Source organism: Drosophila elegans, unplaced genomic scaffold (genome assembly GCF_018152505.1).
Source record: "Drosophila elegans isolate 14027-0461.03 unplaced genomic scaffold, ASM1815250v1 contig_122, whole genome shotgun sequence".
NCBI classification, from domain to species: Eukaryota; Metazoa; Arthropoda; class Insecta; order Diptera; family Drosophilidae; genus Drosophila; species Drosophila elegans.
In genome coordinates this window covers 33,334-57,396 of record NW_024545487.1, presented here as the reverse complement: position 1 = coordinate 57,396, position 24,063 = coordinate 33,334, and the positions used below count along the sequence as shown (strand labels likewise).

At 39.0% G+C, this 24,063-nt stretch overlaps 1 protein-coding gene across 3 annotated transcripts in view; it reads right to left on the bottom strand.

Moving 5' to 3' along the window:
• The window catches only part of LOC108148498 (transcription-associated protein 1-like), a 79,888-nt gene that overhangs the window by 28,787 nt on the left and 27,038 nt on the right, over positions 1-24,063 (bottom strand). For 2 of the 3 annotated variants that reach the window (XM_041708931.1, XM_041708942.1), the window contains exon 6: positions 13,151-13,767. In XM_041708931.1, the coding sequence (XP_041564865.1) occupies positions 13,465-13,767 (303 nt within the window). In that variant the 3' untranslated portion in view covers positions 13,151-13,464. Of the gene's footprint in view, positions 1-13,150; positions 13,768-24,063 lie in introns of those variants that run through there. The other variant, XM_041708905.1, reaches the window with a different exon arrangement.

The window sequence follows — 24,063 nt, the reverse complement described above, 5'->3', positions numbered from 1 at the left end:
ATCCATCTTTTACATCCAAATCGGGTCATAGTATCAGTAATGAGATGTACAGGACCAACGCCCTGATAAGAAAAAAATCCATAAAACATTACGCATCCGACTCCGTGCTTAACGGTCTTCTTAGTGTACCGGGCGTCAAATTTTTTAACATTTGGGCGTATTACATACGAAAAAGGTTTTCTTTGATTCGTCGCTCCATAAAATATTATTACACATTTTAGAGCCTTCTGGTTCAGACCATTCCAAGTGATGTTAAGCAAACTGTCGCCTCATCATTACATTTTTTTCTCGACGAAATGCAAATTTTACGGGTAGGCCTGCATTTTTAAGTCTACGATGAACCATTTGAGATTAAATTTCATTTCCCGTTTGGGTGGCAATGGGCTTGGAAGACATAAAGGCATCGTTTTCTGCAAGTCTGACGATGCGGGTCTGTTTATTGTGAACATTTCTTCTTTAGTCCTCGCTATTCAACATTAACTTTGGATTTAAATGCATTTTGAACAAAACACACCGAGCGTCCAAGACTTTTCGCAATTTCCCGAAGACTCCACAATTTTAAAGATTTACGGATATTCGTTTTTTCAAGGCTCGGTCCATCTAAATAATTTTTTTTTTAACTCGAATATATTTTAATAAGCAAGAAGTTAATAAAAACCAACATATCTATCTTTAAATGTAGTAAAACCAATAGTGTACTTATTATTTTGACCAGAGCAAAAACGGCCATCCAGCACAGATTTGTGCTTTGCTTTGTACTGTCACTCTGAGGCATGTCTGACCATAGGGTTTGGACTCAGTGCGTGAGTTTCGGTCATATCAATCGGTAGACTCAAACAATTTTTAAAATCGCGCTCCCCTGCCGCCCTTCTGCCGCTGCTCGGCCGTTGTTCAGTCGCAGCCCTGCCGGTAATCGCTGCAGTAGAGAGACAGGACAAAAGAACTGTTAGCGGGAGCACCGCTGTGCACAAAGGTCTGTCGACCAGACATAGACTTTAGAGAAATCAATCCTAAATGAGAAATAAAAGCTGAACATCTAAAAGAAACCTAAGCTCAACATGGTTTTTACTGAAAATTTGATTCGGAACTTTGGATGCAACTAAATAACTACATTGCGATGGAAAAATAAAACAAAACAAGGAAGAACGCTTTAATCGAGTTCCCCGACTATAAGATACCCGTTACTCATCAAAAAAATGTTAAGCTAAATATTTCCCTACAAAACAATCAGATTTGGCTTAACAACTTTTTGATAAAAATTAGTTTAAATTTTCCTATTCAGCAGTTGTTCTACCTTTCTTCAAATTCGGAAAAATTGTTATAAAATTTTGTTTTTTAAATAGCTTGATCAATTCCTAAAAAGTAAAATCCTAACATCACGAAATTCGATTTTGCAACGAGTTTTTGAATAACGAGCCACTGTGCGCGTCGTCGGAAACCAGGCTAAGCTCCTTCAAACCGATGGAATATTATCGCGAGATTTTATTGTTTAAGACCGGCTTGGGTCTTACAAGAGGCCGAGTTGATCCGTCAGCATCTGAATTACGGTTTTCTGTCAATTCCCCTACCGCCTGTTCAGTCCTGGACCGATAAACCATTTCTAAGAACGCCTTTGTCACCACCGCAAGTTCCATCCATTTTAGGAACTTGTCGAAAATAAATAAAGATCTCTCGATTAAAGATAGGTAATGACCATCTTATCGGTAGCTTTCCTCAGTAAATTGCAAATCACTTTTTTTTTGTACGAGTATTTTTGTTTCGACTTCATCATTTTCCAACCGATGTACGTTAGTTAGTTGCCTTAGTACAGCTTCTTACTTGCAATCATTGGCTTTGGTATGTATTTCGAAGGTGTAAAGTCTGGGCAAGCTAGGTTTTTTAATACCCTTGCAGAGGGTATTCTAATTTCCGGCACCATAAAGTATATATATTCTTGTTAAGGATCAATAGGTGAGTCGATAAAGCAATGCCCGACTCTCCGTCTGTCCGTCCGTCTGTTCGCCCGTTTCTACGCAAACTAAACCCTTAGTTTTAAAGCTATCTGCATGAAACTTTCCAAAAATTTGTGTTTCTATTGCAGGTAGTACATAAGTCGATACGAGCCGGATCTGACGACTATAGCATATAGCTCCAATAGGAACAATCGGAAAAATAAATGAACAAAATTATAAGGTAGCTGTTTTTTAATTTTTTTTTTAGTTCTTCGACATAAAGTAATGGTTAAATATTTCAGAATTACAAAAACAGGTGTACGCAGATCAAGTTTGAAAAGCGCCCCGAAATAACAAGATTTGAAGATATTGAAGACTGCTCGGCACTCTCTTTTGCGTTGGCACGCTGGGCAAGGGGATCGAGTCGGCCTCAACACCGTTTGGATGAAGGCTCAGTCGGGCGCTGCGTTGCTTAAATGGAGGCTGTAACGCGTCAAAGTGCGGCAAGGCGTAAAATATACTTACGTAGGATTCAATAGCCGGACAGATGCGGAAAGCGGGCTGGATTCGTAACGCTGGGGCTTCCGGAGTTCGTTTACAACCTCCTCTCATACAGGCGGACAGAAGTCAGTTTTCCGCAGGCGTCGCGTAATTGGATTCCGTCTGTAATTGAGCGCGGGTTACTGCTTGTAAATGGAACCGTGTATTCCGTCTCTCGGACTCCGTTCCCAGGCGTGATAGCCAAAGCCAGATAGCACTTACGAGCTAGGGAAAGCTTCTGGCAGAGTCGAATGAAAACGCTGTGCAGACTCGTATAAAGCTTTGATGGCTGCGTCTGTCCCGGTTCCGCGTTGGTAAGCCCCATATCGCGTGTTGTGCTAGCGGAGGGCCGATCGCACCCTGCAGCGAGCCTGCCTTCGCTTCCACTTTCTGTTGAATCAATCAAATCGAGTCGTTAATAGCTCGGTCATGGTCGTCCCACGTGGATGGATTCTTCCCCTTTCACACTGAATATTTGTTTCCTTCCGCACTCGAACCCTCTCACCTTACACTCTACGGCCAGGTTGTTTGCAAAAAAAATTCACGCGCTGGTTGCCGGCTGGTATCCGGCGAGGCGCAGATTGGTCTCGGAAGCGAGGGACAATGTGGGTGATACGTAGTTGTCCGTGCTGGCGCGCATGTCCCGACGTGGTGTTGTTTCGAAGACGCTTAGTCTTTTCAGCGAACTTATACGTTCCGCCACAAACCATACAACATATAGACCATAGAGTAATAATGTATAGAGTCGCCATTTGCTCTGCCCGCAAATTTATGGACGCTTGCGTGACGCCGGTGTTTGAACAGTGTGGTGAAGATATCAGCTGTTCGAACATGTGCAATCGACAAGCAACAGGATGCAACTGCCGTAAGACCTGCATGCGAAAGAAGAGTTCAGCTAGTAAGCGCTAAATTCAAAACATTGAACGAGTTTTTGCGCTACTTTGTAAAAACAATGACTTCTCTTTTGCTTTTTTTTGCCTTTACAAGAATACATACGACTAAACACCGTTGATATGTCAATAAAAGAATTGAAGAAACATAAAAGGGTTATTATTCGAGTTAACGACGCATACAACTCCGGAGTTGCTTAAACGGCAGCCCTTGGATGGCGAGGTTTAAAGTAAATATTTGGAGATCGCTGAGCAACATTTGCTCGAAATTTTCCATTTTAACAACCAGTTCGTCAATTTTAGAATGCGAATCATTCGCTAACACACTACTAGCGCATTGCCACAAAATATTCGGCGAGTTTGTTAGAAGTTTGACCGCCTTTGCCTGGGGTCAACACAAGCGATATGATAGGCGCGTTGGCAAAACGAGGAACAGCGAACAGCGTCAAAGCAGCGAGGCTGGGCAGCAGTCACTTCTGTTTTGAACTCAGCACAGTAGGACATTGCGATAACACTTCACACGCACACGATCAAAATCTGAAGAATCACCGCTTTCAAATTAATTTTTAAGATTTTAAAATTTCTTTATTTTTTAACGATAGTAGAAAGGAAAGGAATAAAAACTTAATAAAAAAATATAACTGTGGACGGCCGTCCATGTAATGACGATGAGCACCAGAAAGCGTGGGCATGGAGACTACTATATATAGCCGCAATATTCGAAGTCAGCAAAGATTTGTCCGATCCTAATAAATTATATACCAATCAAGAGGTATCGCTTTTATAACAGTTTGTGAATACTAAGAGTCTTAGAAAAACTTTTTGTTCCCGAAAAATGCGGCTGAAAGTGCAAAGAAATGGTATTTTCTCAGCTGATGATGTCGGTAGAGCAAAAAGTTGTATTCTGTTCTGGCTCTAAAAAGCGTCCAACGAGACCTCAATCATCTCAATCCCAAACTCCTTTCAACAGATATTTAATAGACAAAGATTTAGACTGAATTTTCCAAATGGAAACTTTTGTGCTTCTGTTAGTTTGTTTGTGCGAATCAAAGCGATGTTTTAGGTTCCTAAAACATTTAACTGTATTAAGCAGCTCGAGCTGAAAAACTTTTGTTCTACCACTTTACTGCTTAAATGAAAAAATAAATATAATATCCATAAAAGGCTGTTTTTAAGGTCTTTTTTATATTTTTTTATTTATGGTTCATTATAATTTTTTTCGTCCTCTTATAATAATTACAGAATAAAATTTGTTGAATGCGCCAGTTTAGCTACTTTTTATTTGCGAGTCCTTATAACATTTGATCTATAACACATTTTCCTCTAAAACTCGCATTTGGAAGTTATACAGCGCTTAAAAATGCAACCCATTTGAGATCTTTAAAATAAGCATTTTATGCTTATTTGAATGAGCAGAAAGCTATGCAAATGAAAGCATAAGCGAGGATATTAAAGACAAAAAATATTTTTTTTAATGACAGGGGTTTAGAACTGCGTTCTTCGGATTTTTCAATGTCCACGTAATATGGAGACGCCTCCTGGTCATGGATTTGGAGAACTTTAACAAAAAATTTTATTTAAGGTCTCATGTACAAATTAATAAGAACATTTAACAAAAATATTCAAAATACATTAAAGTTTTTTTCTTAATAAATTAATAAAGGCAAAAACAAAAAAAAAACGGTAAGTTGATGAAAACCAATAACATTTTTTCAAATGTACCCACAAAAAAGAGAGTTACATTATGTTTGGAAAATAATTAAAACAGTCAGCAAATGTAAAAAACTATATGAAAGACATTTTTAAAATGCACGCTGCTTTAAAATTGTTAAGTAACAAGGCAAATATTGTTATGCAGCTTTGTGCCGATTTCAAAACTAATTGAATAGAAATAAAGTATTTTTTTTTTAATTTTTTATTTAAAAATGAGAAAGGAAGCAAGCTTCCGCAAGCCGAAGATCATATACCTTGCCCTTGCAACTATTGCAAAAATTAAATATTCCTGAAAACAACAAAATTTTGATTTGATGCCTCTATGCTTAAAATCATTAAAGCTGTTATGATTTGCATATCAATTATTGTATAGTTCCTATGGCAGCTATATAATTTCGTTTCCCGATTCATATAAAACTAAAAGAGAAATTCTAAACTATAGAATTATTAAAAAGTCAAGAAGAATTTTTAAAAATATTCGTCCGGTATTGCTGTAATTTAAACCATAATTCTGAAATATTTAACCATTACCAGATGTCGAAGAACTAAAAAAAAATTGAAAAACAGGAAAATTATAATATTTTTAATTTTTTTTCCGATTGTTCCTATGGGAGCTATATGCTATAGTCGTCAGATCCGGCTAGTTCCGACTTATGTACTACCTGCAATAGAACTTTTGGGAAAGATTCATTCAGATAGCTTTAAAACTGAGAGACTAGTTTGCGTAGAAACGGACGGACAAACGGACAGACAGACGGACGGACGGACAGACGGACATGACTAGATCGCCTCTCCTAGTGATGCTGATCAAGAATATATATACTTTATAGGGTCGGAAATGTCTCCTCCTCTGCGTTGCAAACTTCTGACTGAAATTATAATACCCTCGCAAAAGTATAAAAAAGGGGCTGATACCCTCAACAGATCAGCAAAGTGATGAGAAAGTTTTCTCAAATTTAAATACAGCGAAGAGCAATACTCAATAAACATGGCTTTGTTGACTTAACATAGCTTATGTACGAACCGTGTGCACAAGAATGATCAAAGAATTCAGCGAAATACCGAAATATTTTTTTATACTTAACAAGAAAGAAAACAAACTTCGGCAAGCCGAAGTTCATATACCCTTGCAGCTATTGCAAGAATTAAATATTTTTGAATACATTAAACTAATGATTTACTTGTTTTCATTTATTTTCCCGATTGTTCCTATGGGAGCCTTTTTTCTAAAGTCGTCCGATCCGTCTTGTTCCGACTTTCCTACCTGCAGTAAGAAGTCAACTTTTGGTAAAAAGTCACGGACTTTAAAACTGAGAGACTAGTTCGCATAGAAACGGACGGAAGGTCAGAAGGATATGGCCATTCCTTTAGGGCGTACTAGATATAAGTTTGCGACAGGTCTCCACTGGAATTTCATACCACGTTTTTTGCTCAAATCTCCACAATTCCTCGCCATTTCAAAAGTATTTCTTCCGATTCAACGTTTTAAGTCTCCCCAAACGTTTTCTATTGGATTTAAGCCCGGAGACTGGCTTGCCCATCTCATATCGTTCACCTGGTTTTTGCACACCAAGCCTTGACCAGCTTTGAGGTGTGTTTTGGTTTGTTGAAAGGCCCATCGCAAGGTCATGGTTTCCTCAGCACATGGTAGCATAACGTCGTATTATCCATCTTTTACATCCAAATCGGGTCATAGTATCAGTAATGAGATGTACAGGACCAACGCCCTGATAAGAAAAAAATCCATAAAACATTACGCATCCGACTCCGTGCTTAACGGTCTTCTTAGTGTACCGGGCGTCAAATTTTTTAACATTTGGGCGTATTACATACGAAAAAGGTTTTTCTTTGATTCGTCGCTCCATAAAATATTATTACACATTTTAGAGCCTTCTGGTTCAGACCATTCCAAGTGATGTTAAGCAAACTGTCGCCTCATCATTACATTTTTTCTCGACGAAATGCAAATTTTACGGGTAGGCCTGCATTTTTAAGTCTACGATGAACCATTTGAGATTAAATTTCATTTCCCGTTTGGGTGGCAATGGGCTTGGAAGACATAAAGGCATCGTTTTCTGCAAGTCTGACGATGCGGGTCTGTTTATTGTGAACATTTCTTCTTTAGTCCTCGCTATTCAACATTAACTTTGGATTTAAATGCATTTTGAACAAAACACACCGAGCGTCCAAGACTTTTCGCAATTTCCCGAAGACTCCACAATTTTAAAGATTTACGGATATTCGTTTTTCAAGGCTCGGCCCATCTAAATAATTTTTTTTTAACTCGAATATATTTTAATAAGCAAGAAGTTAATAAAAACCAACATATCTATCTTTAAATGTAGTAAAACCAATAGTGTACTTATTATTTTGACCAGAGCAAAAACGGCCATCCAGCACAGATTTGTGCTTTGCTTTGTACTGTCACTCTGAGGCATGTCTGACCATAGGGTTTGGACTCAGTGCGTGAGTTTCGGTCATATCAATCGGTAGACTCAAACAATTTTTAAAATCGCGCTCCCCCTGCCGCCCTTCTGCCGCTGCTCGGCCGTTGTTCAGTCGCAGCCCTGCCGGTAATCGCTGCAGTAGAGAGACAGGACAAAAGAACTGTTAGCGGGAGCACCGCTGTGCACAAAGGTCTGTCGACCAGACATAGACTTTTTAGAGAAATCAATCCTAAATGAGAAATAAAAAGCTGAACATCTAAAAGAAACCTAAGCTCAACATGGTTTTTACTGAAAATTTGATTCGGAACTTTGGATGCAACTAAATAACTACATTGCGATGGAAAAATAAAACAAAACAAGGAAGAACGCTTTAATCGAGTTCCCCGACTATAAGATACCCGTTACTCATCAAAAAATGTTAAGCTAAATATTTCCCTACAAAACAATCAGATTTGGCTTAACAACTTTTTGATAAAAATTAGTTTAAATTTTCCTATTCAGCAGTTGTTCTACCTTTCTTCAAATTCGGAAAAATTGTTATAAAATTTTGTTTTTTAAATAGCTTGATCAATTCCTAAAAAGTAAAATCCTAACATCACGAAATTCGATTTTGCAACGAGTTTTTGAATAACGAGCCACTGTGCGCGTCGTCGGAAACCAGGCTAAGCTCCTTCAAACCGATGGAATATTATCGCGAGATTTTATTGTTTAAGACCGGCTTGGGTCTTACAAGAGGCCGAGTTGATCCGTCAGCATCTGAATTACGGTTTTCTGTCAATTCCCCTACCGCCTGTTCAGTCCTGGACCGATAAACCATTTCTAAGAACGCCTTTGTCACCACCGCAAGTTCCATCCATTTTAGGAACTTGTCGAAAATAAATAAAGATCTCTCGATTAAAGATAGGTAATGACCATCTTATCGGTAGCTTTCCTCAGTAAATTGCAAATCACTTTTTTTTGTACGAGTATTTTTGTTTCGACTTCATCATTTTCCAACCGATGTACGTTAGTTAGTTGCCTTAGTACAGCTTCTTACTTGCAATCATTGGCTTTGGTATGTATTTCGAAGGTGTAAAGTCTGGGCAAGCTAGGTTTTTTAATACCCTTGCAGAGGGTATTCTAATTTCCGGCACCATAAAGTATATATATTCTTGTTAAGGATCAATAGGTGAGTCGATAAAGCAATGCCCGACTCTCCGTCTGTCCGTCCGTCTGTTCGCCCGTTTCTACGCAAACTAAACCCTTAGTTTTAAAGCTATCTGCATGAAACTTTCCAAAAATTTGTGTTTCTATTGCAGGTAGTACATAAGTCGATACGAGCCGGATCTGACGACTATAGCATATAGCTCCAATAGGAACAATCGGAAAAATAAATGAACAAAATTATAAGGTAGCTGTTTTTTAATTTTTTTTTAGTTCTTCGACATAAAGTAATGGTTAAATATTTCAGAATTACAAAAACAGGTGTACGCAGATCAAGTTTGAAAAGCGCCCCGAAATAACAAGATTTGAAGATATTGAAGACTGCTCGGCACTCTCTTTTGCGTTGGCACGCTGGGCAAGGGGATCGAGTCGGCCTCAACACCGTTTGGATGAAGGCTCAGTCGGGCGCTGCGTTGCTTAAATGGAGGCTGTAACGCGTCAAAGTGCGGCAAGGCGTAAAATATACTTACGTAGGATTCAATAGCCGGACAGATGCGGAAAGCGGGCTGGATTCGTAACGCTGGGGCTTCCGGAGTTCGTTTACAACCTCCTCTCATACAGGCGGACAGAAGTCAGTTTTCCGCAGGCGTCGCGTAATTGGATTCCGTCTGTAATTGAGCGCGGGTTACTGCTTGTAAATGGAACCGTGTATTCCGTCTCTCGGACTCCGTTCCCAGGCGTGATAGCCAAAGCCAGATAGCACTTACGAGCTAGGGAAAGCTTCTGGCAGAGTCGAATGAAAACGCTGTGCAGACTCGTATAAAGCTTTGATGGCTGCGTCTGTCCCGGTTCCGCGTTGGTAAGCCCCATATCGCGTGTTGTGCTAGCGGAGGGCCGATCGCACCCTGCAGCGAGCCTGCCTTCGCTTCCACTTTCTGTTGAATCAATCAAATCGAGTCGTTAATAGCTCGGTCATGGTCGTCCCACGTGGATGGATTCTTCCCCTTTCACACTGAATATTTGTTTCCTTCCGCACTCGAACCCTCTCACCTTACACTCTACGGCCAGGTTGTTTGCAAAAAAAATTCACGCGCTGGTTGCCGGCTGGTATCCGGCGAGGCGCAGATTGGTCTCGGAAGCGAGGGACAATGTGGGTGATACGTAGTTGTCCGTGCTGGCGCGCATGTCCCGACGTGGTGTTGTTTCGAAGACGCTTAGTCTTTTCAGCGAACTTATACGTTCCGCCACAAACCATACAACATATAGACCATAGAGTAATAATGTATAGAGTCGCCATTTGCTCTGCCCGCAAATTTATGGACGCTTGCGTGACGCCGGTGTTTGAACAGTGTGGTGAAGATATCAGCTGTTCGAACATGTGCAATCGACAAGCAACAGGATGCAACTGCCGTAAGACCTGCATGCGAAAGAAGAGTTCAGCTAGTAAGCGCTAAATTCAAAACATTGAACGAGTTTTTGCGCTACTTTGTAAAAACAATGACTTCTCTTTTGCTTTTTTTTGCCTTTACAAGAATACATACGACTAAACACCGTTGATATGTCAATAAAAGTCCAAAAAAGCGATTTTTTATGACTTAAAACACAAAAATTTCAGGGTTTTTAAACAAAACGTCCAGAGGTATTGTCTCTAAGCCGAAGGTAATTCGATGTCTCCATTCTTTTATTGATTTCGCTGCAAAATACCAGTTCATTTACTTTTTATCATTTCACCACACTTCGAACATCCAAGCAGATTCCCAGCGAAGTCCAATTGCTTTTGCTGTTTGACGTGACGTCATGTCGAACCTGAAGCATCTTCTGAATGCTCGACGTCCACCAATACAATCATCTCTCACACCTATTTTCAACTGTGTGAACTCAAAAATATTTCCGATTCCTACTCAGTATCAATAAAATATTCTCTTTTATTCATACACCAGGCTCTTAAAAGCTCGTGTTTCGTATGGCTTTGAGCTGTAATGCTGATTTGAGATATTTTATTGGTTTGATTTGCTTTTTTGAGTTCGATTTTGAAAATGAAACCAGAATTTCGATTTTTAAGACAGGCAAAACGAAATTGCTTAAAAGTATTTAAAAATATTTATTTTGTATAATACATAATATTTTGTATAATACAATTAGCATTAAAAATATTAAGTAAAAAAAAATTGTAATTTTAAAAAATTAAATATTAATCACTATTGCTTCTTTTTAAGGCTTTTACTCAAAAGATCATTTATTTCGTTATGTTTTATGATGATTTTAAGTAAGTTCCACTGTTAAGATATATAAGTCACAATAAATTTTAAATAAATTATGTACATTTTATATTAATAAATAAATGTAGTTTTAATAAAAAATGATTGAATTGCTGTTATTTTTAATTATTATTCGTTTTATAGATATATATGTATTTAGAAGCTTTTGTCTAGAATGATATCCTTATATTACAAATTATTTAAATTCAGTACAATTTGAATTTAACTCAGACATGATTGGGTCCTATGTGGACATTGAATTCAGTCCCATGTGCACATTGAGTCAAAAAGTAAAAGACTTTGCTTTCTTACTCAATGCCTATGTGGACATTGAATTCAGTCCGATGTGGATGTTGAATTCGGTCCCAGTCTCTTTCTATGGGAAAACAAGAACAACGTTTTTGTCACCAAAACAAAAAATCATTTGGTCATTTCACTCGCTCTGCCGCATTTCCCATAAGCTGAAAACAGAACAATAAGAGCGAACAGGCCAGCTGCAAAAATTCACCATGGGACCGAATTAAAGGTTCGAATCGAACCGTGAGAGACTGAAATTTTCCCCTTTTTAGTCTAGGTGGCATCACTGGAAAAGTCACTCGAGAGAGCGGCAGAGCAAATGGCGACTCTATATAGTTTCCTACTCTATGTCTCTGCGACTGAACGACTGAACTCGTGCAATGAGTGCGCGAGCATAAAAATGAGAATAAGAATGAGAGAGTAAAAAACCCGAACGCACACGAAGTGCATGGACCTGCTGCTGTGAGAACGGTGGACCTTCCGCGGTCCGTTTTTTTGTGTCCAAATACGTCGTATGAAATGACCAGTCTATATGTTGTATGGTTAGTGGTTCCGCGTAACCCGACCGTCGTGTTCACGGTTAAAAAGCAATAGCAAGAGAGTTGGTATCGGCTCATCCTGTTTAGTGTGGCTGTTTTTCCTTTTCCTGAAGTTCGGAGAAACTAGCTATCTAGTTATTTGCTGGCTTACAAGCTACTTTCTGAATTATGAGTTTTTATTTCTAGCAAGCTATTTAAATATAAGTACTCGGTTGTTTTCTGAAGCCGTAGGGCAGAATTTATTATAGATCAAGACAGAACGCTATAGTCGAGTTCCCCGACTATAAGACACCCGTTTTTTAGCCAACAAACTTAAACCTAAGTATTTCTCCTACAACACGATCGATGTTTAGGTGGTGCCATCTGTCGAACTGCATAACCAACACTAGAAGCTAAGAGCGTGCAGCACCCCCACAGCCCCGCTAACAGTTTAATTCTCTCTCTCTTTCCCTATCTCTCTCTCTTATCTGCTAGCAGCGGCAGAACAACGGCTCAGTCGCTAAGCAGCGGCAGAGGGGCGGCAGAGAATTTCATAGACCCCATAACTCCTAAAATAATAGCTCGATTTTGAAAATGTTTGGGTCTACCGATTGATATGACCGAAACGCACACACAACAACAACCCGAACCTTTATATATGTCTCAGAGTGACAGTACATACTTTCAAGATTTCTGGGCGTTTGAATGGGCGTGGCTCTGTTTTGAAATAAACTTGCGGTGCGTTGGAACTACTAGAATCTGCTTGTTAAGTCCCAAACCTCTAGCTATTATAGTTTCCGAAATCATGACGTTCATATAGACGAACAGACGGCCAGACGGACAGACAGAAAAACATAGCTAGATCGACTCGGCTATTAACTCTGATCAAAAAAGATATACTTTATATTGTCTTCCTTCTACCTGTTACATACTTTTGAATGATATTGTATTCATTCACCCTTTTACTCTACGAGTGCCCTTCAGTGGGCACCTAAACTAATGATTACATGATTATGAATAATGATTATGAAATAGTTATGTAATTCTTAATAAATATAAAATCGGCAACGTTTCTTTTCTCCCGATTGTTTCTATGGGAGCTATACGCTATAGTCGTACGATCCAGTTCGTACCTGCAACAGGAAGACAACTTTTGAGAAAGTTTTATGCGGATAACTTTAAAACAGCAAGACAAATTTGCGTAGAAACGGACAGACGAACGGACAGACGGACACGGCTAGATCGATTCTCCTAGTGATTCTGATCAAGAGTACGTATACTCTTTGGAATCGGAAATGACTCCTTCACTGCCTGGCAAGGTTCTGACTGAAATTATAATACCCTCTGCGAAGGCATAAAAATAACATCGGTATTTACCCTTTACGAGGGTATAAGAACTACATCGGTACTTACCTGACTTATTAAAGTAGGGGAGCCGTTTAATGCAGAAACTAAAGGATCCATTAACATGGGTAGGTAGGGCAGTAAAGATGATAAGCGAACCGGGACAGTAAGACAAAGTTCCACAAAAAGATCTCGCATGTGTTGCTTATGAAATCCACTCTGTAGTCGATTTAATCCTTCCAATAAGTTTGGTAAAAGTGGGAGAAACTCTTGGTATAGTAGGTCATGGCTACCGCCGCCAATTGACCTAAATAAGGCGCGAAGGAGTAAAAAATAGTTGTACGGCTCGTCAGAAATTAGGGCCAATTCCATTGATCGAATGACTATTTTATGAAGATGGGGGCGCAACATTTGTTCATTTTCAACTGGAAAGAGGCTGACGCTTCCAAAACTAATTTGAACAACCGTAGATACAAATTGGAACGCTCCAGGTTTGTTCCCATTTCTTCCATTTTGTCCAAAAGATATTCCACTAACACTGTGGCAAAAAGCGGTGATGTAGTCGGATTAGCTAAAAATGAGTTTGCTATCACTTGCAAGGATTGATTTTTATGGATCCTTTCCACTAAAAAATGGATTGTTGTCGAAAATATTTCTTGAAAGTTTTGAGAGTGCATCATTAAAAACTGTTAAATAAATAAGAAAAAGTATATATAATTTATTAGAATTTGAATAACCATGAAAGGCTGACATCGGAAACCGAAGATCGCCCCTGAATGACTTTAAGATATTAATCGATATACCCTTGCAGCTATTGCCAAAATGAAATATTTTTCAAAAACCTTTAACTTTCTATTTATATGCGTATCTACAAAGTAGATTTTCAGGTAAGTTATTCGATTATTCCTATGGCAGCTATATATTATTGTTTTCCAATTTCAATTAAATTATAAGCGTAATTTAGAATAGTTATACCATAACTATATCCAAAAAAGACCAAAGCAAAAAATAGAAAAGATACATTTTTTTTTTAAATTTATTTTTTATCAAATATCTCCGTCCTATTTTGATCCAAATGAAACCTTAATTCTGAAATAATAAACAATGACTATATCTCGAAGAACAAAATACATTTAAAAAACATCAAAGCTCTAATTTTTATTTTTTATACCCTTGCAGAGGGTATTATAATTTCAGTCGGAAGTTTGCAACGCAGTGAAGTAGACATCTCCGACTCTATAAATTATATATATTCTTGATCAGCATCACTAGGAGAGTCGATCTAGCCATGTCCGTCTGTCCGTCCGTCTGTCCGTCCGTTTCTACGCAAACTAGTCTCTCAGTTTTAAAGCTATCTGCATGAAACTTTCCCAAAAGTTGTCTTTCTATTGCAGGTAGTATATAAGTCGGATCGAGCCGGATCGGACGACTATAGCATATAGCTCCCATAGGAACAATCGGAAAAATAAATTAATAAATTTTATAACTTTGGTGTTTTTTAATTTTAATTTTAGTTCTTCGATATAGTAATGGTTAAATATTTCAGAATTACGGTTTAAATTTCATCAAAATCGGACGACTACAGCATATAGTTCCCATAGGAACAATCATAAAAATAAATAAAAACAAGAAAGAAAGCAAACTTCGGCAAGCCGAAGTTCATATACCCTTGCAGCTATCGCAAGAATTAAATATTTTTGAAAACATTAAAATTATGATTTACTTGCGTATATGTTTAAAAACATTGAAGCTATGAAGATTTGCAGCTTAATTATTTGATTTTTCTTTTATATATTTTTATTATTTGTATGGGAGCTATATGATATAGTCGTCCGATTTTGATGAAATTTAAACCATAATTCTGAAATATTTAACCATTGCTATATGTCGAAGAACTAAAAAACAAATTAAAAAACAGCAAAGTTATAATTTTTTTCAATTTTTTTTCCGATTGTTCCTATGGGAGCTATATGCTATAGTCGTCCGATTTTGATGAAATTTTAATCATAATTCTGAAATATTTAACCATTGCTATATGTCGAAGAACTAAACAAAAAATTAAAAAACAGCAAAGTTATAATTTTTTTTCAATTATTTTTCGATTATTCCTATGGGAGCTATATGCTATAGTCGTCCGATTTTGATGAAATTTTAAACATAACTCTGAAATATTTAACCATTGCTTTATGTCGAAGAACAAAACAAAAAATTAAAAAACAGCAAAGTTATAATTTTTTTCAATTATTTTTCCGATTGTTCCTATGGGAGCTATATGCTATAGTCGTCCGATCCGGCTCGTTCCGACTTATATACTACCTGCAATAGAAAGACAACTTTTGGGAAAGTTTCATGCAGATAGCTTTAAAACTGAGAGACTAGTTTGCATATAAACGGACGGACAGACGGACAGACGGACAGACGGACGGACAGACGGACAGACGGACAGACGGACGGACAGACGGACATGGCTAGATCGACTCTACTAGTGATGCTGATCAAGAATATATATACTTTATAGGGTCGGAAACGTCTCCTTCACTGCGTTGCAAACTTCTGACTGAAATTATAATACCCTCTGCAAGGGTATAAAAAATTATAGCTTTGCTGTTTTTTAATTTTTTTTTAGTTCTTCGAGATATAGTAATGGTTAAATATTTCAGAGTTACGTTTTAAATTTCATCAAAATCGGACGACTATAGCATATAGCTCCCATAGGAACAATCGTATAGTTGCCATAGGAACTATCGAATAATTAAGCTGCAAATCATCATAGCTTCAATGTTTTTAAACATACACGCAAGTAAATCATAATTTTAACGTTTTCAAGAGTATTTAATTTTTTAAAATAGCTGCAGGGGTATATGAACTTCGGCTTGCGAAGTTTGCTTCCTTTCTTGTTTTTATACCATTGCATACGGTATTATAATTGCAACGCAGTGAAGGAGACATCTCCGACCCCATAAAGTATATATATTCTTTATCAGCATCACTAGGAGATTTAGCCATGTTCGTCTGACCGTCCGTCTGTCAGCCTCTCCGTCCGTTTCTACGCAAACTAGTCTCTCAGTTTTAAAGCTATCTGCATGAAACTTTCCCAAAAGTAATCTTTATATTGCAGGTAAAATATAAGTCGAAACTAGGCTGTTCGCACGACAATATCATATACATAAGTAACAAGACTGATTTTATTGGTCAGCTTTGTGCCGATTACGAAACTAGTTGAATAAAATTAAAGTTATTTTCAGTCAGAAGTTATGCTGATTGAGCATATATATACTTTATAGGGTCGGAAATGTCTCCCGAAGTCTGCAACGGGAATTGCAAAAAATTACTCCCTAAGAAGACAACAGCAGCGGCAGCGATAACGGCAGCTGCAGCGACAACAACAGCGACAACGGCTGCGGCAGCGACAACAACAGCGACAACGGCTGCGGCAGTACCAGTGGCGGCAAAGCCGTCTGCAAAACATAGGACTCAAAGAGGAAATAAATATAAGAACATGGAGTAGGCTTTTTGTCCTAAGTGTTCGCTTATGCAAATATTTCAAAAAAATTTCATTGACACTTAAAAACGAATAAATTTCAAATTTTCCTATAATAAAATAAACCAATTATATTTTTTGGAGAATTTTTAGTAATAAAAATTTTTATTTTGATGCCTAATTTTCGTCACAAAAAAAACAAAACATTTTTTTAATAAAACGTTCTTTTTGATATTTAAATTTTGTTGTAAAAAATAATAGGTGCAAAAATATTAAATATGCTCATTAAAGGTTTAAAACTCCGAAAATTCAGACTTTCCTGGAAATACTAATAGAACCGGGAAAAGAATGTAATGAACCCCTGGACATGGTAAAATCTGTCCCGGAATTCGACGGGAAGCAGGAAAACTATGTTTCCTGGAGGCAGGCTGCTACTGCAGCATATAGGGTATTTGAGGAAGCAGCCGACATTACCAGGCTGTAGGAATACTTAAAAATAAGGTACGGGGCGCGGCAGCGGCTAATGCCTCATTTAACACAGTGTTTAACTTTCATGCCATACTGGTAAGGTTGGATTTTACGTATGCGGACAAAACTCCAGCACACGTAATTAAACAACAGTTAAGTCTATCTAGACAGCGAGAACTGCCCCCTCTTAAATACTATGACGGGATCGAACGGAAGCTAACGCTTCTTACCAACAAAACAATCATGACTCACGCCGCAACCGCGGCGGCAGTCTTAAATGAACAGCACAGAGATGACGCTTTACATGCGTTCATATCTGGCTTAAAAAAGTCATTGAAAAATGCCGTTTTTCAGGTTCAAGCAGCCCACGGCATGGCAAAGGGGGTCGACACGATCCCAACAAAAATAAACTTCATGCCGGAAGAAAAAACCGACGATGAGGAATATGACTTCGTTGCGCAAGCAAGCACCCACGGAGATAGAGGACGAGTTAGCTGGAGAAGACTCCTGCAATTTTTTAGAATAAAATCCCTGCTTCCTTACATTACACGTACGATAGCAGGAAAAGAAATAAAACTATTAATCGACACAGGCACCTCTAAAAATTACATTACTCCACTCCCGGGGCTGAAAGGCATCGTGGCAGCGGATAAACCCTTTACAGTAAAGACGATCCATGGCTTTACTAAAATAAATAAAAAATGTCTAGTTTTAGTGTTCAACGTAAAAACACCCTTTTTCATTCTTAACGACCTTAAGGATTTTAACGGCATTATCGGACTCGACTTACTTAAACAAGTGAATGCGAAGCTCGATTTAACTAAAAATGTTCTGCACACTAGCAATGGAACTGAAAAGATCCAGTTTGCTAAAGCGGAAAACGTTAACTTCATAAAAATCGATGACGAGGACGTTCCTCTGGCAATTAAAGCCAGCTTCGATAAAATGATTGTAAAAAATCATAAAGCCTTCGCCGATCCGAACGAAGCGCTGCCTTTCAACATAAGCACATTGGCAACGATTAAAACGGATGGGGAACCGGTATACTCTAAGTTATACCCGCACCCCATGGGTGTATCCGAATTCGTCAATGCAGAGGTTAAACAACTTCTTACGGACGGCGTAATAAGGCCATCCAAGTCCCCATATAATAACCCTACCTGGGTTGTGGACAAAAAAGGAACTGAACAAAATGGGGTTAAAAAGAAGCGATTGGTTATCGACTTTAGGAAACTCAACCAAAAAACCGTAGACGATAGATACCCTATCCCTACCATCTCGACAATACTGTCGAATATGGGCGAGTCGAAATTTTTACGACACTCGACCTCAAGTCAGGCTTTCATCAGATAGAGCTGGCAGAAAAGGACAGGGAAAAGACAGCCTTTTCAATCAACAACGGCAAATACGAATTCTGTAGACTGCCATTTGGACTTAAGAATGCCACGAGCATTTTCCAGAGGGCCATCGACGATGTCCTCCGGGTAGGAATTTCAAAGATATGCTATGTGTATGTCGATGACGTAATAATATTTTCCAAAACAAAAGAGGACCATGTTAGGGACGTGGATTGGGCCTTAACGAAACTCTTAGAGGCGGGCATGAGAGTGTGCCAAGAAAAGTCAAAGTTCTTTAAAAAAAAAGCGTCGAATACTTGGGATTCATAGTGTCTCAAACAGGGCTACGAACTTCACCTGAGAAGATCAAAGCAATAAAACAATTCCCCCCGCCTAGAACGTTATACGAACTCAGATCTTTCCTGGGACTAGCAAGCTATTATCGGTGCTTCATAAAAAACTTCCCGACTATCGCAAGACCCTTAACGAATATCCTAAAGGGAGAAAATGGTAAAACTAGCAAATATCAGTCGAGAAAAGTCGACATAGATATGACCAAGGAACAAAGAGAAACGTTTGACAGGCTGAGAGAGATCTTGGCATCAGAAGACGTTCTGCTATCCTACCCGGACTTTAAAAAGCCATTTGACTTGATAACTGATGCGTCAGGCTCTGGATTGGGAGCAGTACTATAACAAGATTGCCGCCCCATCACTATGATATCACGAGCGCTGCGGGACAACGAAAAAAATTATGCAACCCACGAGCGAGAGCTCCTCGCTATAGTTTGGGCACTGAAAAACCTCCGGAATTACTTGTACGGAGTGAAAGGCTTGCAGATCTTTACCGACCACCAGCCACTTACCTTTGCCGTCTCGGACAAAAACGCTAACGCGAAACTAAAACGCTGGAAGGGGATTATCGACGATCACGGCGCGAAATTAGTTTATAAACCTGGCGAAGAAAAACCTTGTGGCGGACGCGCTGTCTCGCCAGAACATAAACGTCTTAGAAGACGAAATAGAATCAGATGTAGCAACCATACACAGCGAACAATCACTGACATACACCATAGACACGACGGACAACCCAGTAAACTGTTTCCGGAACCAAATAGTAATTGAGGAAGGACACAGCTCCTCTGTTGACACATTCATCTTGTTTAAAAACAAGGTGCGACACGTAATAAAAATTTCTAACCGAGAAAATCTGCTTAACACTTTACAAGATTTAGTTAATGCTGAGGTGGTAAACGCAATATATTGCTCCCTACCGATCTTGGCATTTATTCAACATCGACTAGACGAATTGTTCCCCAGCACATCATTCAAATATACGAAAAGCTTCGTGCAGGACATAACGGATACAACTGAGGGAAATTGTCATAACAGAACACAACAGGGCTCACCGAGCAGCACAAGAAAATGTAAAGCAAATCTTAAGGTACTATTTTTTCCCTAAAATGCTTCGGTTAGCAACAGAAAAAACTTTGAATTGCAAGACCTGTTCAATACAAGACCTGCAAAATACAAACGCCATCCATCTAAGCAAGTGGTGGCAGAAACACCGATACATTCTTTTGTGGGGGAAATTCTCCACATCGACATTTTTTCAACAGATGGAACCCTTTTTCTAACATGCATCGATAAATTTTCAAAATTCGCCACGGTGCAGGCTATCGCATCGAGGGCCATAGTGGACGTAAATTCCCCTTTTGTACACATAATAAATTTCTTCCCAAAAATCAAAACAATTTATTGTGATAACGAAAGGTCGTTCAACTCCGAAACAATTAAATCGATACTCATGAATCATTTCAATATCACCATCGCCAACGCCCCGCCCCTACATAGCACCTCAAACGGTCAAATAGAAAGGTTTCATAGCACCCTGGCGGAAATAGCCAGAAGCTTGAAATTAGAGGGCAACTTAAGCGATACGACCGAACTTATTCTTTTGGCAACCAACAAATACAAAAATTCTATCCACTCGGTAACCAACAAAAAACCCAGTGAGATTGTTCACTCAAAACCCGCGGATTTCAGAAAGCAGAATTGGGAAGAGAATCCAACAGGCTCAAGAAAAATCCCTTGACCAGGTAAACAAAGATAGGACCCAAAAGGGCTATCAAGCTGGTGAAAAAGTTTTCTTAAACGCAAACAAACGCATAGGAAACAAGCTCTCGCCACTATGTTCGGAAAAAATCATTGAAGCAGAGCTGGGGACCACGGTCCAAATTGGGGGGAGGTAGGTCCCCAAGGACAATCTACGCTAACCATCTTCGCAAGATTAATGAACCCCTTTTTCTATTATTTTTATATTTTTCTCGGTTAGGAAAATTCGTCTTAGTTTTGTACATACGGCTGTCAAGACGGACGCGACAGTAAAACTAAATGACTACACGAACGCAGACTACATCCCGATAGAAGACAACGAAATTGTCATCTGGGAGTCCTGCGGATACCTACAGCACTCAACGAACGTGACGACTTATGAAGACTACGCCGACCAGACGGAAACAATGACGAAGACATTTACAGACGATCACAGGACACCAGTCATAATGACAGACCTTACAAATATTCGCAAGTTGGTGACTACCTTAAAAATCCACCATAGAGCCGCTAGGAGTATTAACTTAATCGGGACAGCACTAAAAGTTTTTGCCGGCACACCCGACTTTATCGATTGGGAGCAAAAAAAATTCAATCAAGAATAATTAATTAGAACAGATGAAGGACAAACAGAATTAAATATCAAATTACAGAAACGTCTAAATGAACTCACAAACTCAATGAATCAAATCCATAAATTCGAAACAGATAAAGAAACCCACCTTTTGGAAATTATTCTAGCAAAAAATAGAATTGTAATCACGGATCTAGAAAACACTTTAATGGGCTTAACCCTGGCAATATTAAACATCGTAAGTCCAGCAATTTTGGATAGTTCCGATATTGGCGAATTCAAGGACAGGCAGCTTATTGACGTTAGTTTGATTAATTGAATTATTAGAGGTATTTAGTATTAGTGTTTTTCAAATTTCGGAAATTCTACATTTTCTCATTAAACTCTCTAGCCCTAAATTAATATGTAAGAAGATAACAGTCTATCCAGTTCAGCACCAGAAAAAAATCTTGGACTTTGAAGATGGGAACCTTGTCGCCGAATGCCCAGCGCGAAACCTTAACATCGGCCATTGCAAAACGACGGTCGGCGCCAACTTCTGCAGGGAGCTACAAAATGGCACCTGCGCCCAGCAAATAGTTTCTGGGGCTATCGCGCACTGCTCCACGCTCCCAGGTGACCTGGATCCGGTTACCATTGTGGATCATGGCACCCTCATCGTGAACGATGCCAATGTGACCATAACCGACAACCAAGGGCGAGAGAAAAAAATATCCGGAACCTAACTGGTAACCTATTCTGACAAGGTAACCCTCAACGGAACTTGGTTCGTAAATCAATTGGGAAGTTCAATGAGAAAACCTGCTGTGTCGGCCACGGCCATAGCCAACATCACGGCCCACCAGAACCGGCTGAGTCTCCCATTTCTTCACGAGCTGAGTCTGAGCAATCTCCACCACATCGGGACCCTCAGAGAAGAACTTACACTGGGGTCCTTCCTCAGCAACTCCTTTGCCCTACTTGCTACCTTGTTTCTGTGTTCCACCATTTGGCTCGGCTATCGCTATCTAAGGACCAGAAGTCACACCAAACCCAGAACTGACAACGATGTGGAACGAGGGGGTCCCCGGGACGTCAACCACTTGAAGGGGGAGAAGTTAACACAGGCAGTTCCCAAAAGAAGAAACTGCCGAGTTGCAGACCATATCCGGTGGCCTGCACGCGCAGCGAAGAACCGCTGACCGCGCGTCCCGGGTGCAAGTGCCCGGAGTCAGAACAGAGCACTCGCGGAGCGAGTGATCGCCACGGGCAGGGACAAAACGCTGACCCGGCACCTTGGCGACAGCGCTGCAGCCAGGCAAAGGCCTCAAACTGCAGTTGGATAGGTTCTTTAGTTTAATCAAAAAATTTACTCCAGAGAAATAACTCTGTATAAAATACCTATGCCCTTACGGGCGTATGAAAATAAACAAATATATAAAATAAATATCTAACGGTTTTATAATTTATATAAGTCGGAAAGAGCCGGATCGGACGACTATAGCATATACCTCCCATAGAAACAATCGTAAAAAGAAATAAAAAACAGGAAACATAGTTTTCCTGCTTCCCGTCGAATTCCGGGACAGATTTTACCATGTCCAGGGGTTCATTACATTCTTTTCCCGGTTCTATTAGTATTTCCAGGAAAGTCTGAATTTTCGGAGTTTTAAACCTTTAATGAGCATATTTAATATTTTTGCACCTATTATTTTTTACAACAAAATTTAAATATCAAAAAGAACGTTTTATTAAAAAAATGTTTTGTTTTTTTTGTGACGAAAATTAGGCATCAAAAATAAAAATTTTTATTACTAAAAATTCTCCAAAAAATATAATTGGTTTATTTTATTATAGGAAAATTTGAAATTTATTCGTTTTTAAGTGTCAATGAAATTTTTTTTGAAATATTTGCATAAGCGAACACTTAGGACAAAAAGCCTACTCCATGTTCTTATATTTATTTCCTCTTTGAGTTCTATGTTTTGCAGACGGCTTTTGCCGCCACTGGTACTGCCGCAGCCGTTGTCGCTGTTGTTGTCGCTGCCGCAGCCGTTGTCGCTGTTGTTGTCGCTGCAGCTGCCGTTATCGCTGCCGCTGCTGTTGTCTTCTTAGGGAGTAATTTTTTGCAATTCCCGTTGCAGACTTCGGGAGACATTTCCGACCCTATAAAGTATATATATGCTCAATCAGCATAACTTCTGACTGAAAATAACTTTAATTTTATTCAACTAGTTTCGTAATCGGCACAAAGCTGACCAATAAAATCAGTCTTGTTACTTATGTATATGATATTGTCGTGCGAACAGCCTAGTTTCGACTTATATTTTACCTGCAATATAAAGATTACTTTTGGGAAAGTTTCATGCAGATAGCTTTAAAACTGAGAGACTAGTTTGCGTAGAAACGGACGGAGAGGCTGACAGACGGACGGTCAGACGAACATGGCTAAATCTCCTAGTGATGCTGATAAAGAATATATATACTTTATGGGGTCGGAGATGTCTCCTTCACTGCGTTGCAATTATAATACCGTATGCAATGGTATAAAAAACAAGAAAGGAAGCAAACTTCGCAAGCCGAAGTTCATATACCCTTGCAGCTATTTTAAAAATTAAATACTCTTGAAAACGTTAAAATTATGATTTACTTGCGTGTATGTTTAAAAACATTGAAGCTATGATGATTTGCAGCTTAATTATTCGATAGTTCCTATGGCAACTATACGATTGTTCCTATGGGAGCTATATGCTATAGTCGTCCGATTTTGATGAAATTTAAAACGTAACTCTGAAAAATTTAACCATTACTATATCTCGAAGAACTAAAAAAAAATTAAAAAACAGCAAAGCTATAATTTTTTATACCCTTGCAGAGGGTATTATAATTTCAGTCAGAAGTTTGCAACGCAGTGAAGGAGACGTTTCCGACCCTATAAAGTATATATATTCTTGATCAGCATCACTAGTAGAGTCGATCTAGCCATGTCCGTCTGTCCGTCCGTCTGTCCGTCTGTCCGTCCGTCTGTC